The sequence below is a fragment of the Haliotis cracherodii genome, unplaced genomic scaffold (assembly GCF_022045235.1).
Source record: "Haliotis cracherodii isolate W230 unplaced genomic scaffold, xgHalCrac1.p SCAF_2, whole genome shotgun sequence".
NCBI lineage: Eukaryota > Metazoa > Mollusca > Gastropoda > Lepetellida > Haliotidae > Haliotis > Haliotis cracherodii.
In genome coordinates this window covers 50,972,880-50,989,768 of record NW_027266275.1, presented here as the reverse complement: position 1 = coordinate 50,989,768, position 16,889 = coordinate 50,972,880, and the positions used below count along the sequence as shown (strand labels likewise).

Sequence of the window (16,889 nt, the reverse complement as noted above, 5' to 3'; positions counted from 1 at the left end):
AACAGGCATTAGTATACCCTTAGTGAGTCTTAGTGCGAGTCTCTGGAGTAGTTCATCAAAACATTCTGGCGTAACTCTCAAGAAATTGAAGAATGCTGTTGTAGTGCCCATATAACAGCCTTCTATCAGCTTGCAGCCATGGTCGAACCCAATAACGACGTGGGCTTCTTCGCGTTCTTCTCGGGCTCCTTCTCAGGACCTCAAGGGATATTGCATCTTGTTGCATAGTGTGTTGCTGGAGCATAAAAACACAGCCCAGGGCTGCAGCGTTGCGAAGAAGTTGATCCATGTCTAGTACTGTCAGGAGGTGCAGCCCGCTTTTATACTTGACTGCCGATTTTCCGACAAATCCGACCAGTGTTGGGTCAGTGTCCGATTACCCTATGAATAGTAACTGATGTGTCGGATTGGTGTCGGGAGAGTGTTGGAAGTGTCAGATTAGTGTCAGGTCACCCTCGAATACAATCAGACCGCAATCAGATCAATCGGAGGCCGCCGATGAAAATGGCGGACAGACATCGGGCCGCTACCAGTCTTTCATCCGATTTCCCCGATCAATGTTGGATCTCTATCGGATTTTACGGAAAACAGGGCCCAAAAAAGAGGATGTCGGGTGAATTTTCATTGGAACTCATCAGAACACTGAAAATTTTGCAAAATTGGGATCAGATGGGCTTCAGATCAGGTTCCGATGGTCAGTGGAATGGGGGTATTAGCTGGGTTATTACGTCACAGTAGCACAAAGTGATTTCAACAATATCAGTTATACCACACTAGCCCACAGTGTTGCCAGAAATATCTAAGCTATATCATACTGGTCCATCGTGGAGCCAGCAACATCAGTTATACCTCACTAGCCCACAATGTTGCCAGAAACAACTAAGCTCTATCACACTAGCCCACAGTGTTGCCAGAAACAACTAAGCTCTATCACACTAGCCCACAGTGTTTCCAGAAACAACTAAGCTCTATCACACTGGCCCATTGAAAAGCCAGCAACATCTTTGCTATATCACACTGGTCCAAAGTGGAGCCAACAACATCAGTTATACCACACTGGCCCACAATATAGCCAGCAAAATGTTAGCTATATATCATTCTGACCCACAGTATAGCCAGCAACATTGTAGCTATATCATACTGTAACACTGTATAGCTAGCAACATCCTAATTATGTCAATGTTACGAAGTGTAGCCAGCAAAATGTTCACTATATTACACTGGCCTAAAGTGTAGCCATCAGTTATACCACACTGGCTCACAAACTAGCCAGCAATATCACATTGGTACACTGTGCAGCAAGCAACATCAGTTATACCAGTCTGGCCCACAGTATTGCCAGCAAGATCTTAGCTATATCACACTGGTCCAAAGTGTAGCCAGCAACATTGCAGTTACACCACAGTGACCCAAAGTGTAGTCAGCAACATCAATATGACAAGGTATTGGGGGCCAGACAAACCATGTCCTGACAGTGATAGCATCAGACCGTACCCAGTGGGTTTTATCTCACTAATTCAGGAAGGTCGTACTCTTGTCATCACTGCCCTGCTCGGGAGTTCTCGCAGCCATCCGGGCGGTCGGGTAGCCTAGTGGTTAAAGCGTTCGGTCGTCACGCCGAAGACCTGGGTTCAATTCCCGACATGGGTACAATGTGTGAAGCCCATTACTGGTGTCCCCCGCCGTGATATTGCTGGAATATTGCTAAAGCGGCGTAAAACCTCACTCACTCACTCACTCACTCGTAGCCATACGATGTCCATCTTGGATCAGCATCAAACAGCATTAATGAATTAAAACAACTACAAAATATCTTCACAAAGTTTAATTCCTTTCACTTCTTTCAATATCTATGATCTGTCAACCGTGTTGAATGATGTGAAATGGGGTTAACATCATGTTTCAAGATTATTGCACTTATATAGCGACGTGCATGCATATGTGTGTGTGGCCTCTTGTACTAGTTGTGACCAATGTTGATTTTATAGTGCTAGCCCACTGAGATACCATGCCACAGTTTAACATGGATACCTCACACCGAGCCGGCCCATCCTTGCTTTAGCCCCTTAATGCCAAGTGCCAGGCAGAGTAACAAGAACTACCATCTTTTAACATGGTTTGGTATGACATAGCCAGGGATCGAACCCGGACCTCCTGCTCTTTGGGCAGATGCTCTACCACGAGACCACGGAGGTGGTCCCATGTTGAATGAACACATTCGCCATCTTTTACATAATGGTAAGAAGAAGAAAGATAGAGAAACACAGGTGGTATGTATTCAACACAAGCTCAAGTAGCGTGAATCACAGGCCAATACTTGCATGTGTTCCTCGTTACTATCACTACCTGCCAGCATTGTTGTGACTATTTCTGTTGTAGAGCTAGATGTATGTATTTCATTTTCTTTTCACACAAAGAGAAACACTCCACTTCAGGCTTCCTGAGGTGATTTTAAACATGGACATACAATGTTCACAGATCCCAGGCCTCTGGGTGACTGCCACAAAAGCGATACTGTTCCTCATCTAGCCTTCCTCACTCTTTAACCTGTGATGCAGGTCTTACAAATTAATAGTTTACTTTGGTTTACCCAGGAGCAAAGGTTTAGTGCTGACAAACCTAGAAATATTATCCAGGGAATCGGGGAAGATCACAGGTTTCTGACAAGCCTAAAGGATGCATCTCTAAACATGCTCCACAGGGATACTTCAGATTTCAGACACACATAGTGTTCCATTTTTGGAAAACCCAATCTGACAACCTGTGAGGAAGCCTCTGTGTGTCTTCAGGAGGATCAGGTTTTTGCAAGCCATGCCTCTTCTGTGTCTGCCCAAAGCTGATGATCTGGTTTCCATGGAAACCTCTTGCAAGCTCCACATTCCAAACAGGTGACTTGTGTTAACTTGATCTGTTTCTCTGAATAGAATACAAACATAATCATAACAAGACAAAGAGTGATCAGGGCTCACTCATTCCCGGACTTATCTCCCCATATATTTCTAAGTTCAAAACATGAAAAAAGCAATATTTTCTCAGAAAATCAACTTATCGAAATCAAACTCTGCATTGTACCTCTCCTATTGGTATAGAAACTGTACCCCAATTGCAAAAGAATCCATGAAGTAGTTTTAAAGTTATAGGGTACACAAATGTAAGAAATAGTCAAGTTCAAAACATGAAGATAATCACATCTTTTTTCAGAAAATACACATACAAAAATAATCTCTGCACTGCACTAGTATGGAAATTGTTTCCTAAATTTAAAAAGAATCCATGAATATGTATTCTACTTACAGGACGCACAAATGTTTCAGTAAATTAATTCTAAGTAAAATGATAAAAATATAAATAGTACATATTATAGCTATTGTAGCCATATTATATTCGAAAATCTAAATATTGAAAACAAACTTCACACCGCACCGCTCCTATTGATATTTTCCAGTTGGAAAAAAATCCATGAAGTAGTTTTCAAGTCATAGGTTGCACAAATGTTGAAGTAAAAACAATATTCTAAGTTCTCAACATGAAAAACATCATATCTTTTCAGAAAATGCACATGTCAAAACCAAATTTTGCAATGCTCCTTTCCTTTTAGTATGGAAACTGCTTCCTAAGTTTCAAAAGAAATAGTAGTGTTTTCAAGTTATAGATCACACAAATGTTTTAGTAAAATAATTCTAAGTAAAAGAATGGAAAAAAAGCTGTATTTTTTCAGAAACTCCAAACATTGAAATCAAATACTGCACTGCTCCCCTCCTATTGGTATAAAAAGTGTTCACCAAGTTTGAACAGAATCTATTGAGCAGTTTTCAAGTTATAGGTCACATAAATCAATGTCGTCGGAAGGATGGACGGCATTCCTTGTTATAAATATATATACCCTCACCCACTTAGACTGTTAAGGTCGGGGTTTAAGAAACATAACAAACAAAAAAAAAGACAGTTTTTTCTCACATTAACACAATAAATATGAGCTCTTCAGTTATTGTCTCTCTAGTCACTTCACCAGTAAAAACCCAAACTCAATATTTTTGCCTGATACAATGTTTTCTTAGAAAATTATGAGAACTTCACCATATTTATTTCTTAGAAATTGTAAATAACTACCATTGTGTTTCATAGTGTTTCAGTATATGTCCACCTTGGTCCAAATCAAATTACAACATCATAATAACAGAATAGCTACAGGATTGTAACAGTTCTTGTGGTGTTTGCAATGCTTACATTGACAGATATTGAGAAACTTATAAAAAAAAGACATCACTTCTATAAAAATGACCTGTTTTCTCATAACTTACATGGGTCATATTTATGTGGTTTCACTCATGTTCTTTAGGGAAAATTATGTCATGGTCCCAAACTTCTCTCTGACAACAGACCCTGAGCTCCAATGTAATAGAGGTGTTCCTCAGGGGAATGTCTGAGACACATGTCAGATACGAAGCCTACTTATACAGAGAGCTGTCGGGGAACCAGAAACTTTCTAACACAAACATAATATCCCCGTGCTGTTGTGATAGAAAGTCCTGCCCTCAGTTTGTTTGTTTGTTTGTTGATGCCGTACTCAGCAATATTCCAGCTATATGATGGCGATCTGTAAATAATCCAGTCTGGAACAGACAATCCAAGGATAGACATCATGAGCATCAATCCACGCAATTGGGATCGATGACATGCATCAACCAAGTCAGCGAGCCTGACCACCCGATCCCCTTGGTTGCCTCTTACAACAAGCATGGGTAGCTGAAGACCTCTTTTACTCTAGATTTCCCAAAGAAACCTTAAACTTTCTACAAACATAATATCCCTGGGCTGTTTTTTAGAGAACGCCCTGCCCTCAGTAGGATACTCACTGCCTGTCCTGACTCTTGCTGTCACCCCTGGCAACAGCAGCACACTGCACATCTTGCACAGCGTCCGCCTCATGTCTGGGTGTCTGATGATGAGAAACCATACCTCTTCTCATGCTTATTATAATGAATTAGCCGATATTCTACACTTAAGCAAGTCTGTTAATAAAGTGATAACACAAGATCATTGGTTCACAAATATTAGATCTCAATACATTAACAAACTCTTGCAAGAGGTGTCATTGATTGGACAGTCTAGTGTTGATATATCCACTTAAACAGTTAAATATTCTGTATGGGTATAGATATAAATTACGTATGTAGACCTGAAATTAATCAATTTCATGCTAAATATGAACTAGACTGATCCATCACATGTCTAAAATAGAATTGTCTGCCTTCTCATTGTCAATCTATACCATGTTCATGTTAATAAATGTAAAAATGTCTGTAGCAGTGAACTATTAATGTGGTATTGATATTCATAAATTGGTATTGGTACAGATCGAAATTAAAAATATATCGATACATCATATCATGATATATGATGGCATCCCTACCTTTATACAACCTCAATAAAATCTGTGATCTTTTACTCCAGTAAAGTACCTCTCTGTGTGGAGATGTGACGACCCCTCCACAGAAAGGTCATATCAGATCACCCCTGAGTAAACTTAGACCGCCAAATCTAAATACCGGATGCTAATACAGTAAGAAATGAAAGTTCTTGGAAATCCAAGAACATAACACAGCAGGTTTTGTCTGTGTGACTTCATGTAAAACATGAGAAGTATATTCTTCATATCTGATGAACTTACAATCGGAGAACTTGTCTCTTGGCTAGTGTCTTCAGTGTGTGAACGTAATACCGGCACAGACTCACATCATGTGGAGAGGTCTCCAGACACTGGTGCGCTGCCTGAAGAAAACAGGACAAACACTGAAATCTTGTTCAGGACAATGAAGAATTTTAACAGTTTAAAAGTTGTATTTGTCTTTTAATCCATGATCAAATTGTGACATTTTCGAATGTACTTAGATTACTAGATTCCATAGTATCTAGAGATATGATGCTAAAAAATAATCTTTTGCTCAATTGTTATCATGAAAAAGTGTCACCCAGATAGTCACAGTTTCTGTGGAACATGTCAAAAGCATGACAAGACTGCTCACATTATGAGACTGCCCAAATAATTCTTTAACCTGTTTATTAAAATGCTAAGTAGTTGATGTGACTTCGAGTATGCTTATTTCTGTTCATATGCTAAACCAGAGACCATATAATATTATATGGTCTATGGCTAAACTAAACAGTGACCAAGGACAAGGTTAGCAGCTGTTTATGTGTGTCATATTCACTCATGAACACAGCAGCTAAGCTACACTAAAATCTAGCAGGAGGGTATGAAAAGAAACTCTAGTTTGATCTTGAGGATAATATATCATACACACAAAAAGGGTTCCCAAAGATAAATACAGTAAATATAAACATGAACTGGCGTGAGACGTTTACTTCAATAGAAGTTGTCAACCCTTCGTGGTTAAATAAATCCTTGTCAGCTGATAGATTTATGCAGATAATGCAATTCACATATATGACATGTGATTTCCTAACCTGATACAAAAAGTTGATACGTTGAAAAGTTTCCTTATTAGCGATACCGGGAGTTTTGACTTTCCCCATCTTCTATCGATACACGATTTGAGATCTCGCTTCTAACATGACCAATACAACTTCCGATGCCACCCGGAAGTTAAGTACCACGCAAATGTGAACCAGAAGAACGTGTGTCGTGATGGAAAGAGTGTTATGTGATCTTGAACAACATATACAATGAAATATGTGACGATATACTTTAAAGTATTTAACTCTCATCCCAAAAATATTAGTCTGAGCGGTAAATACCGACATTTCGCTTGTGTTGCCGGTTACGATGCGTCTGTCATGTAACCCTTGTATAACCTTGGCGAGGATCAATCGCGTCCGATGGAGGCGTCTGCTGGCAATAAGCGATCAACAGTTAACCAGACACAGGACGTTACACACGAAGGCCTTTTCAGCTGGATGCACGCATCATTCTGTAAGACATGTAAGTTTGTACAGTGTTTTTCCACACGATTAATTTATTACCTTCATAAAACCTTCATAAAGGTGAAATCAAACTCTAGAAACGTGAAAAAGTATCTTATTTTGTCTTGTTTGTGTAAATTAACAACAAATGTTCTGTTATCTCAACTTATATATTATTTGATCTGTTGAAAGACAACATACTGTTGTTTCAGTTGATTTTTAAATGACGAGAAGCTTAGAGAAAACAACTGCTTGGAGATAAAAAGATAACTTAGTACATACAGAGTTTTATCCTAAGGGCCTAAATTATAGATACAAATAGTGACTGAATGAGCTAGTGTATTTTGCTTATTTCAGTTTTTATGCCTTTGAACAGAATATCAGTTATATAACGTCATGTTGAAGTGTGAAAAGTGATATAGGTGTTAGACATTGAACACTTTGGTGAAACCCACAAGGATTAGCATGATTAGTTGGTATGTTGCAGCCTGAGGAACACTGTTATTGTCGTGCCTGGAATTACACAATGTGCTAATCAGCTCTTCGCCACATAAAATGGGAGTCTTCTTTTGGCAGTAAAATTAATGTTGTAGTACATGATAAAGAATAATATTATATATCTCTCTTATTTTACAGTATGACACTCGTGCAGTCTCTGATGAGAAACCATCCTCAGGTACCTTTGAAGGGTCCAACTCTGATGATGAGTTGGACAACATCGCACTGGTCCCTCCAGCTACACCCAAGGACTATGTGTCACTTCACTTTCGCACAGCAGCAAAGCTAGTGCATCTCAATGCAAAAAATGTTGGTAGAAATTTAAGTGTTATTCTGCCACTAGTACAAGACATTCCATTTTCGCCTTCAAAGATTAAGGTGGAAACATTGTTCATACCAGCGCCTCCTTCGGACATCACAGTACCACCAAAGATTACGACAGCTTCTGACGAAAATCTGTGGAGAGAATGTCAACTTGATTTGAGGAAACTACCTCAGTACTACCTCAAGCTTTCCAAGATCAGACTAACTGGTAAAGCAGTGGATAATATGTAATCTAAAGTTATTGTCATGCAATCTTTGCCTTTAACATGACAGACATTCTTTATTTCCTCCAATAATTGAAGAGTACAGATCAGAGTAAACTGTCATGATTATGTCAAATATATTGCAATATCATAAATACCTGTAATTAATCAGCAGTAGATAATTGAAATCTGAACATACACAGCCTTTGTAGGTAATAACTAGCAAACAGCAACGGTTATGACATGCTCTGTTGATGCATAACCTGCAAATATGTACAAACTTTGAGACAACCAACACAAAATGTATTCATTAGCTAAAACATCAACATGGTATAAAGTGTTGTGATCTCCTCCGAGCAAACCTTGTGCCAACAAGAATGCTTTTGAATTTGATCCATCTTCATCATTGTTCATACCATGGAAGTGTGACTCCTGTGAGTGAGGGTTTCTAGGGCTTTGGTCCTGCCCAAACTGAAGCACCTGTAGCACATAGGTGTCTCCTTAGGCTAGTGCTTTGTTCAAAAAGTGCCTCTGTTCACCCAGCACTAAACATGGGTACCCATTGGCATGAGATGGAAATGTGACTGTTGACCTTCAGCACCCAAAAAGCAGCTTGAGTTGTGTATTATTATTAGGGCTCCAAGCTGAAAGGCTGTAGAGCCCTATTGTAATCGTTCGATTTATTATTATTATTTATTATTCCGCCGATTTTTTACCAGACCTAGCAAAATTACGACTGACTCGATTTTGTATGTGTATGTAAACCGTTGGGTGCTAGGGCCCGCCAAAATCCCAAGGCTGTAGTCCCAAAGGCCAAGGGCAGTTAACTTAAAAACAAGTATTTTTGGACGATATATTTTGCCCTGCTGCTCAACAATCGTTTGTCCGTTTACTTTCAAACCTTGTGTGTATCTGCTGCTTCAGTCCCTTGATATTTTTTGTTCTTTGACTTTGGTCAGTGGTCACGTGGTTTGGCAGCCATATTGGATTCAAGGTTTTCACAGGGTTTTTGGGGTACCTGTCTTCAAAACCTATCTTCTCTGAATCAAATGAATGAAATGATTTCAAACTTTCTGAGAATTGTCTCCATGCATAACACATCAAACTCTGTCAGCCGTTTTTGGATATCTATCTTAGTGACGGCCCTATTGGATTTTGATTTTGATGATTTATTTCACAGAAATCTTACTTTAAAGATCATATTTTGTAAGGTTCTCCACAGAAACTATAGAAAGTTTACATGAATTAGTTGGACATATGCATATCTTTTGTTCTTGGTTGCATGCTAAAAGTAAAACCGCTTGGTGGTAATATTTGATTAATATTTGGGACACCCCTGGAACACGCCAATTTTGTAGCGGTGATTTACGGTGACTATGTTTTGACAGAGTTAATACAAGCTAACCCTTTGAGGATTCAAACATGTTCAAGGTCGAAAATGGGTTTAGAACAGACTTGGTCACCCCGGCACATGTCAAAGAAGACAATAACTATTTAACCATGCCATTGGCACTGTGATGTAAGGAATTTCAAGCCTCAAAAAGCCATCTTGCCAATACACTTTTGCAACCTTTTATAGTGAACTGAGATATCTGTTCAAACTGACATTTGTTGACTGCCTAATGATAAGCATCTCTGAATAGACTGGTGTAACATGTTTGCTGATCTTGTAATGAGTAGTCCTGTTTTATGGCAAGAACAATGCTTTGATTTGTTGCTGTTGTATCATTGTTAATGCTCAATCCAGCTGAAGAATGTAATGAAAGTTCCTTGTTTGTATCTTGCAGGGCTGGTTGTGCTGACATCAATGGCTGGGTATGCAATGGCACCTGGAGCTTTTGATCCCACGACATTCATTCTATGCACACTGGGTACTGGACTTTCCTCCTGTGCAGCTAATTCCATTAATCAGGTAATCTTAACTTTTTGGTCACAACCAACATGTCGTATCAGCATGATCATGATGATCATCCATTGTCATGGTGTTAGGTAGGTTCAAACAAAGTCATGATGTGGTTAGTAACTCTTGTTATATTATCATAAGTAGTGGGATGAAGTACCGATGCATCGCTGGATCACGATTATATACTGCTCAGTACAAGTATCTATCACAGTCGCACACCAGTAAAATATATCGATTCTTACTAGGGCTGTTACAATTCACTTGTGTATTCGGTGAATCGAACCGTATCCATTCATGAATTGAATTCATTATTCATGGTCACTAGAATTGAATATTTATGAATATGCAGTCATGTGCATCAACATACCCTGTACCTAAAAATATTCATAACATATTATATGCATAGATTTCTTTAAAGACAACAGTCATATATATAATTTGACAGTATTGTAGTCATCAGTCATTGTTGTATTTGAGCAGATACTTGAACCTGGATAACGTGCAGTATATGAATGTATAATATGTTGATAATTAACCAACCATGTCAAATAATTTATGTTATTTTTCACTGAATATAATAAATCATACATCAACTGCTGAGTTGTGATTGTATTCCTGAATAAATATTCATATTCGTTACCAAATAATAATCGAAGCATAGTGTAATCGTTGCAGCCCTAATTCTTACTGTAAATATTTTCTTCAAGTAGTAGTGCAAATTAGTCGTGCAAACATAAAAGTTTTAAACTTAGCCTATCTCACACTTTGCATTTCTCCCTTCTTCATCCATGCTATGTGGGAACATGCTTGAATCATGTTTCCAGCTCCTGACAATAAAAATATCCACCCAAGCCCCCCTGCATCTCCATGGTTACGTCCAAAAGCTAGGTCAATCACATGCCTCTCGTGCACGCTGTGCCTGCTTGAACTGACCACGTGTGCGCCTCTAACAATTCATTCTGTTTCTTATCGACATTGTGTGGCGAGGTGTTTAAACATCACAGGATTGTTTGTCCTTCACCAAGTTGTCGATTATCCTAAATAATATGAGAAAAAAGGACAAACAACGTCCTGCTTGTAAAGAATGCAGACATACCTATTCCACGTCTGATCCCCACTCATTATGTTGCGACTGTCGGGGTCAGTGCACCCTGGGTTCCCGATGTGAGGAATGGCATTCCCTAACTAACTTGGCTTTTAAAGTTTCGGTGCGACTTTCACCCTCCAAGACTACAGATCAGCATTCCCGCTCTCACGATCGGCGTTCTCGTTCCAAGGATTGGCGTTCTCGCTGTCACGATCGGAGATCTTGCTCACAGGATTGGCATTCTCGATCGAGTTACCATGCTCGCTCCTCGGCTGATATCGAACGCTCGCACCATGATCGTCATAAGCTGCATATCTGTGTAAAATATGCATCAGAACTGCAGAAAAACGCAGTAAAATAAAATCCAAGCATATCAAATACACAACGAACATTACAGATACACTACAAAAATAAAACTTGTGCGTATCATCAAAATATTGTGAAGTAACCTTGCGTATTCGATTAGCAAATCAGCAACTTATTTTGAAATCATAAACGGGCATTCCGTCAACCTTGCCAAACTCCAAGATGACAGTTACATCATGATCATTTGCCATCACACTTCCTTGTGGATGTGTCGTGGTATTTTTGAGTCCTATAAAGCTCTCAAACCCACACGACACCAGTTTGCAGGGACTAGATGAATAGTGTTTTAAAAAATTTAACTTAAATACCCGCATGTGTAAAAACTAGTGGGTAACAGAAATTTGAAAACCCAGATAGAATTACTGATACCCAATGATTTTAAAGGATAAATTTTAAGTCATATGCCGTTTTGCTTATGCGTTTACAGCTATGCGGTTGTTCTATATGTACGAGGGGGGGGGGGCTTGGGTGGCTATTTTTTTTTTATCCCACTCATGATGCTGATTGAGAGAGAGATGTGTTAAGCCTAAGATTGTATGCAAATGCTGGTAAAATTGATCATAGATAGGAGATGAAAGGTCACAAAAATATTGATTAATGACAGTGAACCCTTGTGCTTTTCAAAATATCAATGCCAATAAGCATCTGAACAGACCAACTGATTGCTTGGTTGCATCTGACAGGTTTTGAATTCCCTATTGCTTACAGTTCTTCGAAGTCCCATTTGACTCTCAGATGAACCGCACAAAGAACCGAGTGTTGGTACGGGGTCATCTGAGGTAAGTTTCACAATCACTTTGTTATTTGCATGATAAGTAAGTGCAAGATGGGAATTTGCGTTCTACATTAAATTGCAATATTAAACATAATCTGTGAATATTGGTACCAAGATATTACCAGTGTTAACATTTATTTGTTGTCTGAGTAAATGAACTGTAAATCTCAATTTTACTTTTTATAAATGAACAGTTCTACTGGAGAGCAGATTATAAAACTGTATTCAGAAAACCATGGTTACATACCACTATATCATAGTGTTTTGTGATGGACATTGCATCCTGGCTCAGAAATATTTTGATAGTATCTGAGGTCTAATTCTCTAATTGTCTTGCTATTCCAGCCATCTTCATAGTGTGATCTTTGCTGGGGTGTGTGGAGTAACAGGCATCTCCATGTTGGGGCTGGGTGTGAACAGCACAACTGCCCTGCTTGGCACTTTCAACCTTGCACTGTACACTCTAGCTTACACCCCGATGAAGAGACTGAGCATCAGCAACACCTGGGTGGGGTCTGTAGTTGGTGCCATACCCCCCATGATGGGCTGGGCTGCGAGTTCAGGCGGGCTGGAAACAGGTTTGTGTTCAACTTTTATCGTGTTGATTTTTTTAACACCCAATGGGGACCTAATGTACTCACGGAAATGAAAAAAAACTGTTTTTTCGACCTCAGATCTTAAATTATTGCAGTTAATATACAAAATATGTAAATATTCAAACAAATAAATTAGTACTAATTGGGCCGTGGCACAAATACAGCGTATCAAATGTTTTTATGCCTTTTTACACGTAAATCGTGTAAAAATGTGAATAAAACAGACTATTGTGAAACAGGGCATAACCAGGTGTAAGTAGATCAAGGTGACCTATGACACCTTGACAACAGGTGAGAACAGGCGCATAATGCCTATAGTCTGTTTCTGCTATGTCAATTTGGACTTAGTTTTATTTTTGAATGTTGAAAGTGCCGACAAATTACCTCCTGTAAAGTACATTTTGTATTGTTCACTGAGATCAAACTAGCAAATCCAGACTAGTACTTTTCCAGTTGTTTTGTTATTTCGTATTTACAGCTACGTAACACTTTGTGTCGATTTTTAAATTGAGAAAAACAGGTTTTTTTCATTTGCGTGAGTACTTTAGTTAAGACAGGTCCCCAACACTCTATTGCTTGTTGAAGCATGGTACTCTATTTTTTCGCTGTACTTAATTAAGATTGATCCTAGTAAGTAAAGTATATGCTAAATGTTTCTTGTTCTGTGTTCAAGTTTTAATACGCATCACTTAGGATTGATCAGTGCTGATTTTCTTTTCTGAATTCGGTTAACAAAGTACCTGTCATTAGAGACTCAAGGGCAGGCAACTCAATATTATGGTGGTATGGCTATTTTGTGGTATGATACTTGATAGGTGTGGAACATATACTTTACATCACTTCCTGTCTTGGATTATGCATAATCAGTATGCATACGACACAGGTTGGGTCAAAGGACTTCGTCCATACAAATGGGTTCTTTTCTAATCAATTTCAAATGGAGGTAGGGGTAATTCCACTTCAAAAACATTCCAGAAACTATCATATAAAAGATAACATGTATACTTAGGAGTAGCCGTGACATACCCCAAGGAGTCTTGTATTCGATCAAGCGATGAAATATTGTGAATAGATTTGCATAAGTAATTTGTTGACAGGGTGTGGGGATTACAGGATTTACCAATACAGCGTTTAATAAGTGCCCACGATACTATAGAATCATACTATAACAGTTTAACAGGCAGCTAAATTGAATAGGGTGGTCATATGGTGTGATTGTCTGATTGCGTGCCATCATGGATTGATGGCATGGATCTTTGCTCATGATTTCAGTCACTTGTTAGTATGTTCCATACACTATTATTTACATGCCACTGTGATATAGCTGAAACTTTGCAAACTCTGTGCTAAACAGTATTAACTCACTTACTGATGACTGTCTGGGCCTACACTGTTGCCAACTTCATCAAGATGAAATCACATACTGTACGCAGTAAGACCTACTGTTGTCACAAGATTTCATAGTCATTGCAACAGCAAGATATTTTTGCATACACTAACAATTCATGAATCCTGATGCTGATTACCTGCAGTACTTGATTGATATCTGTAGGTAGTGATGTTTGTTGATAGTCTCCGAATTGAAGACAAAATGTAGAAAACACCTTAGATATCCTTTTTAACCATTCTATTGTTATGTTAATTATGTGGATGAGTAAACTATGCTGTGTTCTTCACCTGTAGGAGCCTTGCTACTGGGTGCAATCATGTATGCCTGGCAGTTTCCTCACTTCAACGCCCTCAGCTGGAACCTCCGCCCAGACTACTCACGTGCAGGCTACCGAATGATGTCCGTCACAAACCCAGCGCTGTGTAAACGTGTAGCTTTCCGCTACTGTGTTGTGACCACTGGACTGAGCCTCATGGCTCCAGTAGTAGACTTGACCACATGGACGTTTGTTGCTGGATCACTGCCACTTAACTTATACTTCTGTTACCTAGGTTACTGCTTCCACCGTGATGGGGACAGCAAGTCATCACGGAAGCTGTTTAGGTTTAGCTTGATACATATCCCAGCGCTTCTAGTGATGATGTTGGTAAGTAAGAAGTCCCAGGAAAAGACAGCCGAAAGTCATCTCTCGTCAAGTGAACAGCTTACAAGTGTACAGTAACAGACCATGGTAGTTTTATGTATGTGTGACATGTTGTTGTTAATGGTCTGCAATACTGTGATATTTTATGAGTGGTCTCCCTTGGACAGACATGGCGCATGATGCAACAAGATTGGTGCAGCAAGAGGATGGACCATGTTATCAAGTGTCTGGAAACATCACCTTACCTGTTGGAGGTTTCAGTTCAGTTCGGTCTGTATACACTCAGGGGAAAACATGAACATTTTCAAACGTTTGTATATGAATAAATGTTTGTTTTTTTTAATTTGTGCTTTGTTGATATTTGTCATTTGTTACCCAAGAATTATGATACAGTAGCTAGCCCAAGAGAATATTTCCACTGGGCTTCTCAACGTCCATTAGGAAGTTAATAGCCATTGGAATATTAATACAGATAGACAACGCTGATAATGGGAAATGATGGTAATAGCCTGCCAGACAGGATTGTTCCCTGTAAAATCATCCTGATGAGAATGGGGTAATGTCCTTTTGTGTTTTAGCGTTCCCAGCAGTAATCCTCCAGAAGATCAGCTTTTCCCAATAACACTGCTGGATTAACAGGTTTTATTGTATTCAGATTGTATGTTATGTTTTAAGAGTTGTGTTCATCGTTTAATGCTGAGATTAAACACTTGCAAGGTAAGGCACTACCAGACTGGGATGGAAAAACTTACTTGGTGGGTTTCTTGTCTCCCCCCAAAATCACAAAATAATCTTTTAATGGCCTGCTCTGAATGTAATAACAATGACTACTTGTTCCAGTCCACAGGGAGACATGTCAGTTTTTTGTTTGTTTATTTGTTGTATAATACCACACTCAGCAATGTTTCACCTATAAATGTGGCGGTGATGCAGGTCTTGGAGGTTTATCAATTTGATGTAACCCAAGTCATGGGCAAAGTGTGATCCCGGTTAGAATTGGTCTTCAGCAACCCATGCTTGTCTTAGGAGGCGTGGAGATCTGGGGTAAAATAGGTCTTCAGCAAACCATGCGAAGCGACTAACATGATAAGGTGGTCAGGCTCGCTGACTTTGTGGATGCATATGATCGTATCCGAATTAGGTTGATCGATGCTCATGATATAAATTACTGGATTGTCTGGTCCAGACTCAATTATTTGCAGACCCCCGTCACATAGCTAGAATATTGCTGAGCGCAGCGTTAAACAACAAAAAAAGAAAGAAAGTCTAGTGGCGACCAGCTTCAGAACAGTAGGTACAGTGCACAGGTGAGTGAGCGAGAGAGAGACCGTGAATTCTTCGCTGTCATTGACCCCCATTCTGCTTCATCTGATATGTCTTCCAGCACAGGCAGACAGATCGCCGGTCAAAGCGAACCTAGGCCAGTGTTAATCACGGTCGTGTGCCCAATACCCAGTCACGAGCAGAGGTCAAGCGGTTTACAGCACGCTTGTATACAGGAGGAAGCAAAAGATAGACCTATCAGTTCTCAACTCCCGAGAAGGAAATCTTTAGGAGACCCATCAGCTGATGTTGATTAAGACCACAATCAGCATTATACCAGTTATTTATCACTCTGGTCGGAAAATAATCGTCTGTACAATAAACAAACCAGTGGTTGATAATATGAACAACGCCAGTGGCTGTTGAGAGCCTGATCATCTGTCGGCCATATAGAAACCCACGAAGATCCCGGCAGAGCATACGTCTTCAGCAGTCCGTGCTTGCCGTTAGAGGCAACTAACGGGATCGTGTGGTCTGGTTTGCTGACTGGGTTGATGCATGTCATCGTAACCCAATTGCGTATATCGATGCTCATGATATCAATCACTGGATTGTCTGGTCCAGACTCGATTATTTACAGACCCGCCGTCATAGACCAGGTTCCTCACACGGTGCAAAGCCCTTGTGGTTGCTTGAAGCAACGTTAAACCGTAGTCAATCATGTAAATAATAATACGAGAACCGCATATGTATAACGAATATACGTAATACTCATAAAAGTGATTGCCTATACAGCCCTGGGGTGTTCGGGTAGCCTAGTGGTTAAAGCGTTCGCTCGTCAGCCGAAGAATATTGGTAGAATATTGCTAAAAGCGGAGTAAAACCATACCCACTCACTCTATTCAGCCCCAGAAAGC

The 16,889-nt window shown here is 39.6% G+C and overlaps 2 protein-coding genes across 2 annotated transcripts; one reads left to right on the top strand and one right to left on the bottom strand.

Annotated features, from left to right (window-relative positions):
• Window positions 1-1,834: 1,834 nt before the first annotated feature.
• On the bottom strand, window positions 1,835-6,558 carry LOC139469228 (ribonuclease P protein subunit p21-like). Its single transcript, XM_071251366.1, has 4 exons — window positions 6,469-6,558; window positions 5,672-5,772; window positions 4,857-4,939; window positions 1,835-2,916 (listed from the first exon to the last, which is right to left on the bottom strand). Exons 1-4 carry the CDS (start codon window positions 6,535-6,537, stop codon window positions 2,795-2,797), a joined length of 375 nt encoding a protein of 124 aa, XP_071107467.1. The 5' UTR covers window positions 6,538-6,558; the 3' UTR covers window positions 1,835-2,794.
• A 51-nt stretch (window positions 6,559-6,609) lies between these two features.
• LOC139469227 (protoheme IX farnesyltransferase, mitochondrial-like) lies at window positions 6,610-15,052 on the top strand. Its single transcript, XM_071251365.1, has 6 exons — window positions 6,610-6,943; window positions 7,561-7,954; window positions 9,737-9,861; window positions 12,014-12,084; window positions 12,426-12,658; window positions 14,360-15,052. Exons 1-6 carry the CDS (start codon window positions 6,788-6,790, stop codon window positions 14,785-14,787), a joined length of 1,407 nt encoding a protein of 468 aa, XP_071107466.1. The 5' UTR covers window positions 6,610-6,787; the 3' UTR covers window positions 14,788-15,052.
• Window positions 15,053-16,889: the final 1,837 nt, after the last annotated feature.

Coding starts and splice junctions, on each gene's coding strand:
- LOC139469228 (XM_071251366.1), bottom strand. CDS start 6,537: ATGGGGAAAGTCAAAACTCCCGGTATCGCTAATAAGGAAACTTTTCAA. Junction 5,773..6,468: donor GTATCAACTTTTTGTATCAG/GTTAGGAAATCA, acceptor TGTTTTCTTCAG/GCAGCGCACCAGTGTCTGGA. Junction 2,917..4,856: donor AGCAAGAGTCAGGACAGGCA/GTGAGTATCCTA, acceptor TATTCTATTCAG/AGAAACAGATCAAGTTAACA.
- LOC139469227 (XM_071251365.1), top strand. CDS start 6,788: ATGCGTCTGTCATGTAACCCTTGTATAACCTTGGCGAGGATCAATCGC. Junction 12,085..12,425: donor TTGGTACGGGGTCATCTGAG/GTAAGTTTCACA, acceptor TTGCTATTCCAG/CCATCTTCATAGTGTGATCT. Junction 12,659..14,359: donor TTCAGGCGGGCTGGAAACAG/GTTTGTGTTCAA, acceptor CTTCACCTGTAG/GAGCCTTGCTACTGGGTGCA.